Source organism: Chanodichthys erythropterus, chromosome 14 (genome assembly GCF_024489055.1).
Source record: "Chanodichthys erythropterus isolate Z2021 chromosome 14, ASM2448905v1, whole genome shotgun sequence".
In the NCBI taxonomy this organism is placed as follows: domain Eukaryota; kingdom Metazoa; phylum Chordata; class Actinopteri; order Cypriniformes; family Xenocyprididae; genus Chanodichthys; species Chanodichthys erythropterus.
Window position 1 is genome coordinate 16,497,795 of NC_090234.1, and position 16,172 is coordinate 16,513,966.

The window sequence follows — 16,172 nt, forward strand, 5'->3', positions numbered from 1 at the left end:
TGGCGGTAAGCCCAGGTGCGAGGACCCTCTCATCGCTGCTTGCAGCTTTAATTGTTAACTGAATCTTTAATACAAGTGTATTTTATCTTTTACTAGTTTAAATATTAGAAACGAGTGAAAACATTTGCCTTTTTTAAAATATATATATATATATATATATATAGATTTCAATTGAGAAATGTCAAAAATACCAATTCAAACTTGTTAAAAAGACATTTTTTAGTGTGCTGTAATTTTCATATTTAGTACAGTAATATTGATGGTTTAATATATTCATGAAGTTGGTTTTAAATATAACAAATATTTATTTAGAAATAAAAAAAAACATTTTTGACAGCAACATTGTTTCTCAAGCAAAACATTTTAGACACAAAAGAAAAAAAAAGATTTTGAGCCTCAACAACTTTTATTTTTAATTTAAATGCACAATAAGGACACAAAAATACTGGAAAGGCCTTTGAAATAAATTGCTATGCTTTTGCATTCAATTTAAAAAAAAATCAAAGCACTTTTCTAAGCCATCTGGTCCGGCTGAAGTATAATTTATTTCAGAACTGGACTGAATTATATGCATTATTCTCTCCCTAAAAAAAGATTGAACGTGACAAAAGCCGTTCACAGATGCCATCAGATGTGAGTGCGTCCCATCAAACTGTGAAGAGTGAGATATCAAGGTCTCTGAACAGTGTTTCCACAGACAAAGCAGAAGAAGATAAACCAAGTTCTGTGTTTGCTTTTGATGAGGACGATGATGACGACGATGATGATGATGATGATGATTTGGAATATCTGCCACCGCCCCCACCGGACTTACTGGAGGAACCTTCAGATGATGTGGAGAATTTCCCTGAACCTCCAGCTCACCCAGTGAAACACACAGTAAACCGAGAGCAATATTGCAGACAGAGAGAGCTATTAGAGTTGAAACGTCTCTGCAAACACATCCACCCTGATGTCAGGAAAGAGCTGGAAAAAGACTTCTACAATGATGAGGACACTGAAGCAGTAGGAGACGTTCAGGAGGTAGCATACCAGTTTGAACACGCTGGCAGCAATTCAAACGGAAGCCCGGATCGCGAATATTTGGAGTGGGACGAGATTCTGAGAGGTGAAGTGCAGTCCATGCGCTGGATGTTTGAGAACAAACCTTTGGACTCCATTAAGAATGACTCCGATAATGAAGAGGATGGCAAAAAGATCATTCAGCAGGAAATCATTGCTGGAGGTGATGTTAGGAACACAGCTTTGATGTTCGAGATGCAGCCCATGGATACAGTGGGACTGCAACACGATTCAACTAAACGGAACTATCTAGTAAATGAAGTGGGGAAAAGAGATGTTCGTGCGGCCGCTTGGTTGTTCGAGACAAAGCCGATGGATACGCTAAATAAAATTCACACTGACGATGAGCAAACCAAAGAAGTCATCTTCACACAAGAAACCACTGAAGGGGATGGGAAGTCTGTGAGGTATATGTTTGAAAACCAAGAAATGGATTCTTTGGGAGACACGGAAACCATGGATGAGAAGCAACTGCTGAGCCTGAAGTCTGTGCTAGAGGAGATCAAGTCAGAAGTGAAGAAAGTCATATGGATGTTTGAGACGCAATGCATGTGTGTTATGAGGGAACAAACCGGTGAAATGGTTCTGATTACTTCTGTCCGTCGAGAGGAGACAGAGAAAGGGGATGTCAAAACATCAAGATGGCTCTTTGAAACGCAGCCTTTGGATGACATTGACATGGAACTTTCTCAGGTCAGGCTCATCTCCAGTATATCCATGGAAGACAACCAGCTGGATGGTGTGAAAAGGGGAAGGTGGCTGTTTGAGACCAAGAGGCTTGACTCTATAAATGCCCAGTGGGAGAGACTGCAACAGCTGCAGAAAGATGAAATTATTGGGGCGGATGTACGAAAACACTGCATGGTGTTCGAGACGCAGCCTATGGACACGCTTAAAGATGATGCCAACTCCAGACCTGTCACCACAGAACAGATTATTGGAGGCAATGTTCGCTCCGTGAGACACTTATTTGAAAATGCTCAACCGGATGAACTCAAAGAGCTTCCTGAGGTGGGAAAACTAAATAAAAAGGCAGTGTTTGAAGAAGGAAAAGGTGATGTGAGACACCAGAAATGGGTGTTTGAGAATAAACCGCTGGAGAAAATCAAAGATGAGGATGATGAGGTAAACCAACTTAAGAAAACCATAGCATCTGATGAAGAAAGAGGTGATGTGAGACATCAAAAATGGCTGTTTGAGAACCAGCATTTGGAAGACATTCAAGAGGAAAAGAGACAGTTCATGAAAACAATTGATTCTGAACAAATAGATCAAAGTTACAAGGGTGATGTCCTCAGAAATTGTTGGGTGTTTGAGACGCAACCGATGGATACATTGAAGGACGATTCCAATGCCAGGCCAGTAAGTGCAGAGGAAATTATTGGAGGCGACGTTCAATCTGCCAGACATTTTTTTGAGACTGCTCCAAAAGATGAGATTAAAGAGCTTGCAGAGGTGGGGAAACTCAAAAGAACAATGACATCTGAGGAGAAGGGAGATGTTAGACACCAGAAGTGGCTGTTTGAGAGCCAGCCGCTGGAGCTGATCAGAGAGGAGAAAAAGGAAATAACAAGAACTGTGAATCTGGAGGATATCGAAAATGTGGATGTAAGCAATTACAAGCAAATCTTTGAAACATATGATTTAAGCCAATATGACGAAAGTCAGAAGATTCAAGTTGAGGGTGTAACCACTGGCTATGTGAGATCAAATAAAGATTTATTTGAGTCCATGCCATTGTACGCTTTGCAAGACAGCTCCGGGCATTACCATGAAGTCAGAACTGTACGGCGGGAAGAAATTGTCAAAGGAGATGTCAGAAGCTGCCAGTGGATGTTTGAAACTCGCCCAATTGACCAATTCGACGAGAGCATCACTAAATTCCAAATCATAAAGGGCATAACCCAACAAGAGGTTGAATCTGGAGATGTCAAGACAGCAAAATGGCTTTTTGAAACCCAGCCACTCGATGCCATTAAGTATTTTAGCAATATTGAAGACGAGGAGTGTGTTACTAGGGAGACAGCAGAAATAGTGAAAGGTGATGTTAAAACCTGTAAATGGCTTTTTGAGACCAAACCTATAGACATGCTTTATGAAAGGGAAGAGTTTAAGAGTACAAAAGATTCTGGTGAAATTCAAAAAGGGGATGTAAAAACATGCACTTGGCTTTTTGAAACTCAAACCCTTGATGCCATACAGGATAACTCTGAGACAGTGTTGCAAACTCACACTGTGAAACAAGAGGACATTCATGGAAAAGATGTCCGCATGGTACGTTTCCTGTTTGAGACAGAAAACCTGGAGAACATTGCTGGAGAAGAGCAGGACGCTTTTAAGAGCGTGACTGAGATAGACATACAATCTGGAGATGTGTCTCGGATGAAATACATATTCGAGACCCAGTCTTCTGACGTGATGAGCTCAACCTCTGAGGATGTCATGAGACAGCTGAGGAGTGCTCAGGCTGAGGATATTCAGAAAGGAAATGTTGGAAACTGCAAATGGCTATTTGAAAACCAGCCCATAGATGCAATCTCAGAGACCCCCAGTGAGCTGAAAGGGGCTCGCACAGTACAAGATGTTCAGGGAGGCGACGTTGATAAAGGCAGATTCATTTTTGAGACCTACTCGTTAGATGAGATTCAAGACACGTCCTCTGAGGCCGAAATGAGAAGGCTGCAGAAAGTCATCAGAGAGGATGAGGAGAAAGGAGATGTAAAAACTTATGCCATGATGTTTGAAACTCAGCCTCTCTATGCCATCCAAGACAAAGAAGGCCATTATCATGAAGTGACCACACTTACAAAAGAAGAAATACAAAGAGGTGATGTAGTAGGAGCCCGCTGGCTGTTTGAAACAAAGCCTCTGGACTCAATTAAAGAGACAGATGAAGTCTACCTCTTAAAAGCTGTTACAGAGGAAGATATCCACAAAGGTGATGTCAACTCAGCGAGATGGAGGTTTGAAACCCAGCCCCTTGATAAGATTGCAGAAGATGCCAAAATATCAATCAAAACTGTTGAAGACATTCAGGGAGGAGATGTTAAGACAAACAAGCAGCGTTTTGAATCTGATGCAATGTCTCAAAAGATGGTACGTACTGTCAGCATGAGTGAGATTCACAAAGGGGATGTTAGGACAGCGAAATGGATGTTTGAAACGCACACAATAGACCAGATACATGCTGAAAAGTCAGAAGATGAGATGAACACTGTTGTTATGGAAGAACAGCTGAAGGGGGATGTTAAACAGTCTGTGTGGCTATTTGAAAAGAATCCTCTTGATCATATTAATGACAGTGATGAAAGTAAACAGGTAACTTGTGAAGACATCCCCAAAGCAGATGTAAAAACCACAACATGGCTTTTTGAAACAACGCCATTCACTGAATTTAATGAGAGCAGCTTAGAGAAGCCAGAAGTCATTGGTAAAAGTGTCAAAGCCACCCTCGATGAACTGTACACCCAGAGAATGGTAGACTCCAAAGGCATCATCATAGAGGCCGATGAAATTGGAGACATTCGGATGGCTAAGTACAACCTCATGAATAAAGAAGCTCCCCAAATCCAAAGAGAAGACATCATCAAAGGAGATCTGCAAAGCATCATGATTAACCTCCTCAACAGACAGGAGAACACGGAGAAGAAAATAATTATAAATGCAGAGGAGAGGGGAGACATAAGTGGCACCGTGCAACAGCTGCTCCAAGAGCGCAGTGGCACCTCTGTAGAGAAAGAGGAGATAATAAGAGGTGACATTCAGGAAGCCATAAACAACCTGCTAAAAGAGGAGAGCAACGGCAAACGGGGCATTCTCATTCAAGAAGACGAAAAGGGGGATATTCGTATGACCATCTACTCTTTATTCAATTCTCATGAGGAATCAAACATTCAGAAAGAAAATATAGTCAGAGGTAATGTGAAAGGCTGCCTAGAGAGACTTTGCAATCCAGACACAGAGGAGATTGCGAGAATTAAAGTGGATGTAGCAGAAAGGGGAAAGGTGAGCTTTTATTCTACGTGTATTGAGTCTGGTGCACTCGATTACCTCAAAAAGCTGCAGGTAGAGCCAGATGAGGCAGACCCAGGTAAAATTGAAAAAGAGGAAATCATTGGTGGTGATATTAAAGAAATGAAACTCAGCCTGACACGTAATCAAGCTCAAATCGGTCGTCTGGTGGACAGGGAAGATATAGTCCCAGGAGATGTGCATAACACAGTTAAGGTTTTCATGACCGAGCCTCCAGTCTCATTTGAACACTTACAGAGAGAAGAGATTGTGAAAGGAGACCTGCAAGCAGCGATGAATTCACTGACACAGTCTGTAAACCAGGCAGTTGTTTTGGAGAAAGAAGTTGTCGTTCGAGCTGATTTACCTACAACACTGAGGTCTCTAGAGGAGGCCCAGAATCAGCCCAGAGAGGTGGAAAAGCCCGAAATCATTCCTGGTAACATCAAAGGAGCACTGAAATCACTCAAAGACTCAGCTTCCACCAAGGCAGAAATTGTCATAGAAGATTTAGTGCCAGGTAACATCAAAGGTACATTGAAATCGCTGGAGGAGGCCAAATATGCAGTGAAAGAAGTGGAGAAGGAGATGATTGTAAAGGGTGACATTCACACGGCAATACAGAGTCTACAAGAAGCGTCAAATGAGAGAAAGGTTTACCAGCAGGAGATTGGTGTCCAGGGAGATGTGAAAGGCAAGATTCAACTCTTACTCGAGCCTCCTCCATCTCCCAGAATGCAACGCAGGGCAAGCACAGAGGGAGATGTGAAGCTTTCCATAAAATCACTCTATGACACCCAAGAGCAAGTGCAATCAGAGAAAGAAGAGGTGATAAAAGGAGATGTTAAGGGCACAATAAAATCTTTAATGGAAACAGCACGGAGAGCGAGCCCAACGATTCCCCGAAGGGAGCCGATAAGAAAGGCCAAAGTTCCCGTCAAGACCTCGTCTCCATCAGTGAAAGACATCCCGGCAGAGAGTCCTACCCCTGTGGTCAAAAACCTTGATGTGAGCAGTGAATCACAGAGGAGCACTCACAAGCAATCAACGCAAAACAGATATGCAGCTCAAGAGAGTACTACAATCACCGGCCACACCACAACATGCAACCAGGAGACAAAAACCACAGTGCTGGAGCACAAAACAATTGTACAAACACACGGTGTCAAAACATTAAAGACTGACTTCCGTAACCTCAAAAAAAGTGGCTGTAAGGGTTTAATCAGGCTGGATAAAAGAAAACAGAAGGAAATGCATATGCCACCTCCTCCTTCTGACCCTGAACCCCCACTGCCTCCCCCTCCATCACCCCCTCCGGATTATGATAGCATCTTATTTCCCACTCCACCTCCTAGCATCAGGGGTGATCATGATCTTCCTCCTCCACCTACTCCTCCTCCTCCTTGTGATCCAGCCAAGACAGAACTTGACCATTTACCTCCTCCACCAACCCCACCACCTCCTCCTCTTGTTCCAGCCACGGCTGAGCTAGACCTCCTCCCTCCCCCTCCCACAGAGCAGGAGCTAGACGTCCTTCCACTGCCCAGCATAACACCATCCAAACCTACTAAAATGACTGTCAAACCCATAAAAGTGCCAAAGTTGTGCAAAGTACCCAAACTTGAGCCAGCAATTTCATTCGAGAAAATGGATGGGCAGGCTGCTCAAGAGATCAGGTGTAGAAAAAATGTCACCACATCATCGGCCAGTTGCACCGTGTTATCCTCTGAAATTCAGTCTGCTTTTACAAAACAGCCACCGGAGTCTCCACGGCCTCCCAAGAAAGTTTTCGCTCCCTTGACACTCACCCCACCCGCCTCTCCTCCTCCACCATGCAAATCCCCAGTAAGCAAATTCAAAACCCCATTAATACAAGCAGAACAGAAGTACAGACAGCAGAGGGAGGAAAGCTGCACGCCACCACCGCCGTGCACCCAGGCCTTTGAAATCCGTATGCACGAGTCAGTCAGCGCAGCCCTTGAAATGCTTTCTTCAGAGAGCACGGGCACGGTGCAATCAGAGGCAAGCATATCATTTGATTTCACTCAAGAGAGAGCTCAAAAGAGTGTGACCAAATCCGAATCAGCCGCAGACTCATATGATTCATCCAAGCACACAGCTCTCTCAAACGCTCCCCCAAGCAAGGCTTTGATCGCTGCAGCAAATGAGAAATCTCTTCCAGAATCTCCTGTTATTTCCTCAGTTAAACAGAGCATTATCTCTAATCAGTCATCTCAGGGCTCTTCAGGTCAGCAGCAGACCACCTCCACTTCAACTAAAAAGAAAAAGAAGAGATCCATGACAACTAATATACAGCAGGTGACGAGGACAGTTATTAAAAACACATCACAAGAAGAAATAAAGGCCTCTGTCAAAACAGACGAACCTCAAAGTGTCTCTAAAAGTGTATCCGAGACTGTTGAAAAAGATGTGAGCAGCATATCTTTATCTGAGGACAAAACAAAAGAGGAAAGCTCTCCAAAGAAAAATCAAGAAAAAAACTCCCCTGATCGATCAAAACCAAACAAAGAGAGTCAAATTAAAGATGCTGAGCAGAAGCCACAAAAGGTCGACAGTCAAAAAGCAAAGAAAGTTAGCAAGAGCACTAAACTGGAGAGCAAAGAGAAAACCACAGCGGAGCCTGAAAATGTTCAAGTGAAAGAAAGCACTGAAAGAAGCCCCACGGAAACAGAGGGTGAAGTGAAGAAAGAGGCCAAAGTGAAACCTGTAGAGGAGCCCCCTGCCACTCCAAAAAAGAAAAGGAGGAGCAAGAATAAGAAAGACAAAGAGACAGCTCAAGGCAACAATGCCACATCCCTCTCGCCCACAGAAGCCACACCTGCTGAGCCTAAGTGGCCAGTCCTGACGGCTGATAAAAAACAAGAGGAAATCACTGTTGAGCAAACACAGCACTCCATTCAAACGGGACACACAGAGGTTTACAAGGAGGTCATCAAAACTGAAAGTACAGTCCAACACCAGAGTTTCCAGGAGGACGGCATGGCTGTGAAATTTCAAAAGCAGGCCGGTGGAAGCCAGCAGATTCCTGAGGAATCAAAAGATGAAAGCAGAAATGTTCCAATAAAAATGACAGGGAAATCTGCACAAAAGGAGCCTGCTGAGTCCTCGGCTGAGAGTGGCAGCACATATCTAAGTCAAACTGAAGCGCTAAAGATGTTGTCTCATATCTCAGAGTTACAGGGGGTTGAAGGAAAAATAGACTCTAAGTCTGTGAAGACGTTGCTCAATGAGATGCCTGCCTGGCTTCTGGGGCCAGAGGAGAAGAGTGATTTGGAAGGGGCAGCGGCCGAACACAATGAACAGAAGCTCAAGGAAATTCTCGCTCATGTTAAAAACCTAGTTCAAGCTAAGCTAATGCACTTTGACGGCACTATTGAAAAGCATGAATGTGAGGCCACCTCTGAAATATTAGTCTCTAGTGGAGCCACGCAAAGGATTTCAAAGATTTCAATTGGTTCTACAAAGTGTAAAACGCAGAAAGTGGTCAAGGAGGAGACGAAGACAACGCGCAAGAGCCGAAAGCAACAACTGAGCAGCGTTACAACTCTCGACCCCAGAGCTCCGTCCCCATTGTTACGGATGCGCTCTCCCTCACCCACGTTCATCACTATCGAGTCTACGAGGAGAACTGATTCGCCACAGAGAGCAACACCCTCGCCATCCCCACCGACACCTCCGCCACGCAGGTCTGAGACGCCGAGCTCTCGCTTAAGCAGGGCCACTCCCTCACCCTCATTGAGTAGGGCAGATAGTCTAACGCGGCTCAGAAATGCCACAGCTACGCTCTCCCGTGGAGCTTCGCCCGATCCGGTGCCTCATGTGATTGCGGTCACCGGAAAGAAGTCTGAAATCGTGGAATCTCCTGCCACATTCCATCGGCAGATCAAAATCGATTCTACTGAAGAGAAAAGGGTCAAAAAGACTTTTGAAGTGATTAATGCTAATGTAAGTGGAGATGCTGTTAATATTCTTGAGCGTTTAGGCCCCAACACAGAGGACACAAAGTCTGAAAGTGCAGTGAAAGAGAAGGAAAATTTCTTTAAGATGGACCTATTTGGAATAGCCAAAACAATAGAGTCATCAGAGGAGAAAGTTGGTATTAGAAAAGACCCAGTTGACAAAACAGAGAAACCCGGCAGGGAAACTGAGGACCTGGAGCTTGATACGGAAAAGAAAGCAAGACAACAAGAGGATATTCCTGCTTTCAACATCAAGGATATTAAAAATGTTTTTGAAATGAGTGAGCAAAGTTCCCCCATCAAAGCGCTACAAAACAAACAGGAGGAACAGGAGTCAAGAGTGAGTGAAATTGCATCTGAAGGTTCAAAGCCTGAGCTTCCTCCAGAGAGGGAACAATGCTCCCAGCTGAGCTCCCCTCCGCCCGTGTGCAAAGACGTGAAAGTAGACGAGTCTGTCAATCCAACAGGCTTTTCGGAGACAAAAGCAGTCACTGAACATTATTCTTCTGTTGACGAGTTTGGCACTAAAATTATCGGATCAAGAAGCACCACGACGGTTTCCAAGCACACTCAAAGCGTTACAACGCAACGGGTGCCTTTTTCCTATGCTGATGCTGTGAAGAAAAAGACGACAGAGGTAATGGTGTCACCTGAGGCCTCTGCAGAGGAACTGATGAAGAACTTCCAGAAAACATGGGCAGAAAGTGAGAGTGTGTTCAAAAGCTTAGGTGTCACAGGTGAGAGAGCCATGCCACCGGCTAGTGCATCAAACTGAGACTGCTGTGTCGGTTAAATATGCCTGCAGTGCATGATGGGAATGAAATCACTACAAAACATCTGAGGTACATTGCCGTGTTAGTCTGAATGTTTTTAACTTCCGCGTTTTCCCAGTTGATAAATTCACATTTAGATGAGTAGACGTGTGTGTGAATGCGACAGTCATAACATAATGAGACTCACTGCAGTTATTTGCATGTTAATAATTTAAAATTTAACTTGTTTAATTTGTATATTTTATTTTTGCATGTTTACTTTTTTGAACATAACACAAAAATGTGTTTGTACTACCTGACACACATCGATAAAATATATTTACTTTATTTTTTCATTTTTTAATGTTTTTTTTTTTTTTAAATACAACATAAATTTGTTTATGCTTACCTGGCATATAACTAAAATAGGTGTCCTTTATTTATTATTATTTATCTTTTTTATTTTTATTTTATTATTTTGGAATACCACACATAAATTTGTTTATACTATCTGACACATATATCTAAAATATGCATGTTTAATTTTTTTGTTGTTGTTTTTTTACACCACACATACATTTGCCCATACTACCTGATACATGTCACTGAAATAGGTTTCCTGAGAAATCACAGAGTCTGGGGAGCAGCACTTTTTCTGATTAGCCAATCAGAAATGCTCTCTGCCTACTCTTGCTTAGAGCACCTTCAAAAAAATCAAAACAGACAATTTATCAGCTTAGAATTTCAAAAATCTCAATAACACTGAGTGCTTTCTCCATAATTGCCATTCATCTCTGTCTCATTAGCATTTGAGAGTGCTGCAAAAATCAAATGTGCTTTAAAAGCAAAATGTTTTAGGGATTGATACAGAACACCAAATGAAGGGGAAAAAAAGTCAGATTTGTGTTTCTTTGTGTGCGTTTGTTTCCTCCTTTTTATAGACTGTCTGTGAGTTTGCATAATTATTACATTCCCCAAAATAACTCCAACAAATTATAACCCATTTCTTATTCAGACTTCCATACACTTGACCAGGTAAAAGATAAAATGGTTGGGTTAAAAACAGCCTAAATGGCAACCCACGGTTGCATACTGAACTATCAAGCAAGGTTACCTAAAAACATTGTGAAAATTAAATTTAATAAAATGACTCATAAATTTGAAAAAAAAAAACGCATTTTTGTACTTGACATAACCGTGTTAAAGTTCTCAAGTGTCACTTTATTTCCAGATTTTAGAGGTATTAATGCAGTAATGTACTGTTGTGTGTCTGAACACATCTTTCACTAATGCTCTTGTTGACAAAGTTGCAGATAACCTTACATTACAGTAGTGGATGTTGTCTGTGTTCCCCAGATGGACTGAGTGTTTGGTGCTGCATGGGAATTTTGGTTGTACACAACATTGAACTGAGTAAAACTTATCTCTTGCCATCTTGCCAGATTCGAGTACCAAAGTCCGAGATGTGTGCAGTGTGCAAGAAGAGGGTTTACCCCATGGAAGGCCTGATAGCAGACAAAAAGAAGTTCCATAAATCCTGTTTTTTCTGTGAGCACTGCAAAAACAAGTTGAGGTATGTCATAAAATATACATTTTATTCGGTACCAGTACCAGTATCGATACCTGAAATTTAGTGCCGGTAGCCAACGGTATCTTTTTTCTGTACTTTACTATCTGTATAATACAAAAACATTTATTTTAGTGTAAAAAAATAAGTCCAAACCTCTCAATTTTATTTTATTATTATTTTTTTTTTTAATTTTACACACTAGACAAAATGAACAGTTATCTGTGTGCTGTAGTATGCATGAGATCACATTACAACGGTAAATTCAAATGCCTTTAAAGATTGTTTATTTCGTCATTAAATATCATTTAAAGAAATCCTATAGATCTATAGCAAAACCCTGGAAACCAAGCACAGCACCCTTTCTAGTGTTTACAAGGTAGTATAAACAGACAATTTAATATATTTAACATCAGTGTTGGGGAAAGTTACTTTTAAAAGTAATACATTACAATATTGCATTACTCCCTAAAAAAGTAACTAATTGCGTTACTTAGTTACTTTTAATGAAAAGTAATGCTTTACATTACTTTTGCGTTACCTTTTCTCAACTGGACTGGGCTTGCTTGTTTGTTTTTTTTAATAATAACAAAAAAAGTTCTATTTTTTGGCAAATGTTAAGGCCCTTTCATACCAAAAGTGAAATGAATAAGCCTAGAGTGGAAGGAAATTCAAATTCACACCTGTACAGTAGAGGGCGCAGCTCAAACAAACCTTTCACCTGTGCTGCTGTTTTGGATTGAAGATGAATGGGATACAAGAAAAGGAAGTTCAACACTTTTATTTCTAAATCTAATATAAAGTAATTTTTGCTTATTAGTATGGTCGAATTAGATCACTGAAGGTCAGCAGCAAGACTAATAAAGTGAGATTAAATACATAAAGTATATCTGTGTAATTTAATATAGTTAATTATAACAGGTTTGTGTAAAATTCTGAGATTGCATTTCACTGTTTTTATTCATTTTGAGGAATACTGAATGTTTTCGTGCAAGTGAGATGAGTAAATGCATGTTCACATTTGGGCCCTATTTTTACAAATCAATAAATGTGAAAAAGTAACTTGCGTTACTTATTTGAAAAAGTAGCTTAGATATTTTGTTGTAAATTAAAAAAAAAAGTAATGTGTTACTTTACTAGTTACTTGAAAAAGTAATCTGATTATGTAACTCAAATTACTTGTAATGAGATACCCCCAACATTGCTTAACATTAAGATAAATATTCTAGTACGTCTAACAATGTAAATATCCCAGCATAATTAATTCTAAAATGATATTTTTGCATAAATTGCTATTATTTGTAACTATAAGATAAAGTATCCTGCATAAAACCTCTCAGATGGAAAGCTTACAGAGCAGTTCTCATTTACATACTGTGCAAATGCAGATATCTCAATATATTTTCTGTGATTTATGAATTATGAAACTCTGTTTTCTGACAGCCTTGGAAACTTTGTTTCTCTCCATGGACATTTATACTGCCAGACACATTATAAACAACTCTTCAAGTCTAAAGGGAATTTCGAGGATGGATTTGGTCAAGGATTGCAAAGGGAATTACTGGGCGGTCGGGATGCAGGGAATACAAACCATGAAGGATCGGATTGGAGATATTCACTCTCACAAAGTAGCATGTGCTCACTGTCAGACGCGTTTGAAAAAGACGCAAATAAACCCGATCAAAGCCCTAACAAAATTTCTGTAGTGTGGCCTCCACAAGCAGCCTCTCTGAAAAAAACTTTCTCTTTGGATCAGGATGTCAAATTAGTGAAACCCGTTTGGCCCCCAAAGAGCGAGACTTCAAAGTCTCCTAAGCACCAACGTCGGAAAGCATCCCAGAGGACTACACTTTAGGAGGAGCGCTACAAGGCCTTGGTGAAAGAGCAACAGGGAGAGCGAGAGAGACATCTCATCTATCAGCAACACACAAAGCATGTCACAACAGCAGTGAAGTATTGTGGGAACTTTAGAAACACAAGGGCACATCACGATGATGAAGAGCTTCGAATGCAGGGTGAAAATCTTGCCGTTGGACGGGCGAGGAAAGGTGGAGAGAGAGACGGTGGAGGTGAAAAGGTAACAGGAAGTTGATAAGGATTGTGGGAAATGACAAATATGCTGTGTATATACTGTATAAAGTAGACGCAGGTTCAGAAGGTTTGTGCGTAAAGTTGAAGGAAAGAACTGTAAGAAAGTGAAATATGAAGATAACGTGGAAACCAATCTAAAATATAAATCAAAAATGTGTCCAGGTCACGTTATTATGGAAGCTTATTTCTGCCACTAAATAAAAATAAAAAAAGGTCATTTTTATCTCACAATTCTGACTTTTTTTCCCTTGCAATTCTGACTTTATAACTTACAATTCTCACTTTATAACACAATTCTCACTTTATATCACACAATTCTCACTTTATAACACAATTCTGACTTTATATCACACAATTCTCACTTTATAACACAATTCTGACTTTATATCACACAATTCTCACTTTATAACACAATTCTGACTTTATATCACACAATTCTCACTTTATAACACAATTCTGACTTTATAATACACATTTCTAACTTTATGACAGACAATTCTGACTTTATAACTCGGAATTCTGACTTTATATCACAATTCTGACTTTATATCACACAATTCTCACTTTATAACACAATTCTGACTTTATATCACACAATTCTCACTTTATAACACAATTCTGACTTTATATCACACATTTCTAACTTTATGACAGACAATTCTGACTTTATAACTTGGAATTCTGAATTTATATCACAATTCTGACTTTATATCACACAATTCTGACTTTATAACTCACAATTCTGACTTTATAACAGACAATTCTGACTTTATATCACAATTCTGACTTTATATCACACAATTCTAACTTTATAACAGACAATTCTGACTTTATAACTCACAATTCTGACGTTATATCACAATTCTGACTTTATATCACACAATTCTAACTTTATAACAGACAATTCTGACTTTATAACTCACAATTCTGACTTTATAACTCAGAATTCTGACTTTATAATACACAATTCTGACTTTATAATACACAATTCTGACTTTATAACTCACAATTCTGACTTTATAACTCACAATTCTGACTTTATAACTCACAATTCTGACTTTATAACTCACAATTCTGACTTTATATCACACAATTCTAACTTTATAACAGACAATTCTGACTTTATAACTCACAATTCTGACTTTATATCACAATTCTGACTTTATATCACACAATTCTAACTTTATAACAGACAATTCTGACTTTATAACTCACAATTCTGACTTTATAACTCAGAATTCTGACTTTATAATACACAATTCTGACTTTATAATACACAATTCTGACTTTATAACTCACAATTCTGACTTTATAACTCACAATTCTGACTTTATAACTCACAATTCTGACTTTATAACTCACAATTCTGACTTTATATCACACAATTCTAACTTTATAACAGACAATTCTGACTTTATAACTCACAATTCTGACTTTATAACTCAGAATTCTGACTTTATAATACACAATTCTGACTTTATAATACACAATTCTGACTTTATAACTCACAATTCTGACTTTATAACTCACAATTCTGACTTTATAACTCACAATTCTGACTTTATAACTCACAATTCTGACTTTATATCACACAATTCTAACTTTATAACAGACAATTCTGACTTTATAACTCACAATTCTGACTTTATATCACAATTCTGACTTTATATCACACAATTCTAACTTTATAACAGACAATTCTGACTTTATAACTCACAATTCTGACTTTATAACTCAGAATTCTGACTTTATAATACACAATTCTGACTTTATAATACACAATTCTGACTTTATAACTCACAATTCTGACTTTATAACTCACAATTCTGACTTTATAACTCACAATTCTGACTTTATAACTCACAATTCTGTAACTCTATAACTCGTAATGGTGAGATTATATCTTGTAATTCTGAGAAAAAAGTCAGAATTGTGAGATAGAAACTCAGAATTACCTTTTTTATTTTTTATTTCATGGCGAAAACAAGTTTCCATAAATTATACCCCATAATCAAAAGGAAAAAATGGAAAAAATAAAAAATAAAGCCTGTTTTTAAGTTAAACAATTATCTCCCTATTTTCAATAAATAAATGAATAAAAAAAGCCCATTTTCAATGCTGTAATGTGAAAAAAAATTAAATATAATAAAATAATAAGATATAGTTTTTATATATTATCGTATTTGTTGTTATCTTTATTCTGATTTAAATCAAAAATATAATTGTATTATATATTGTAATATATATTTTATTTAATTGGATTGTTTAATAATCATTAAAATCTCATTATGCAAATGATCTTATTGCTTCTAAAAATAGGCTTTATTTTTTGTATGCAGAATATTATTTTTTTTTATTAATTTATTTTGGTTGAGATGTGACCTGGGCATTATTTCATGATTCACACTTGTGCAGTTGTGGGGATTTGTTGGGAAATCAGTTAAAATCCGAGATTTGTAATGCAGCAATTTGACAATTTCAGTTATTTCAGTGTTCAAAGTTTAGTTGTAATATGATATTCAATTATTAGGTGCCAAATATGAGGGTCAGCTCTAAATCTTCTGTATGTCTGTCCATTTTATCAATTCAAAAATGGTGCAAAACCTTTCAGTACTATTTAGGAATTATAAAATGATATAAAATTGGTCTCTGCTTTTCTTTAGTAGAAATAGATTTTCTACAATACATTTATTCATGTCCATGGAGAGA

The 16,172-nt window shown here is 38.9% G+C and overlaps 1 protein-coding gene across 1 annotated transcript in view; it reads left to right on the plus strand.

Moving 5' to 3' along the window:
* Positions 1-12,950, plus strand: part of xirp2b (xin actin binding repeat containing 2b) — a 52,005-nt gene extending 39,055 nt beyond the window's left edge. Inside the window, exons 7-9 of the mRNA XM_067409362.1 lie at positions 595-9,790; positions 11,248-11,378; positions 12,816-12,950. Of these exons, the coding sequence (XP_067265463.1) occupies positions 595-9,790; positions 11,248-11,339 (9,288 nt within the window). The 3' untranslated portion in view covers positions 11,340-11,378; positions 12,816-12,950. The remainder of the gene's footprint in view (positions 1-594; positions 9,791-11,247; positions 11,379-12,815) is intronic.
* Positions 12,951-16,172: the final 3,222 nt, after the last annotated feature.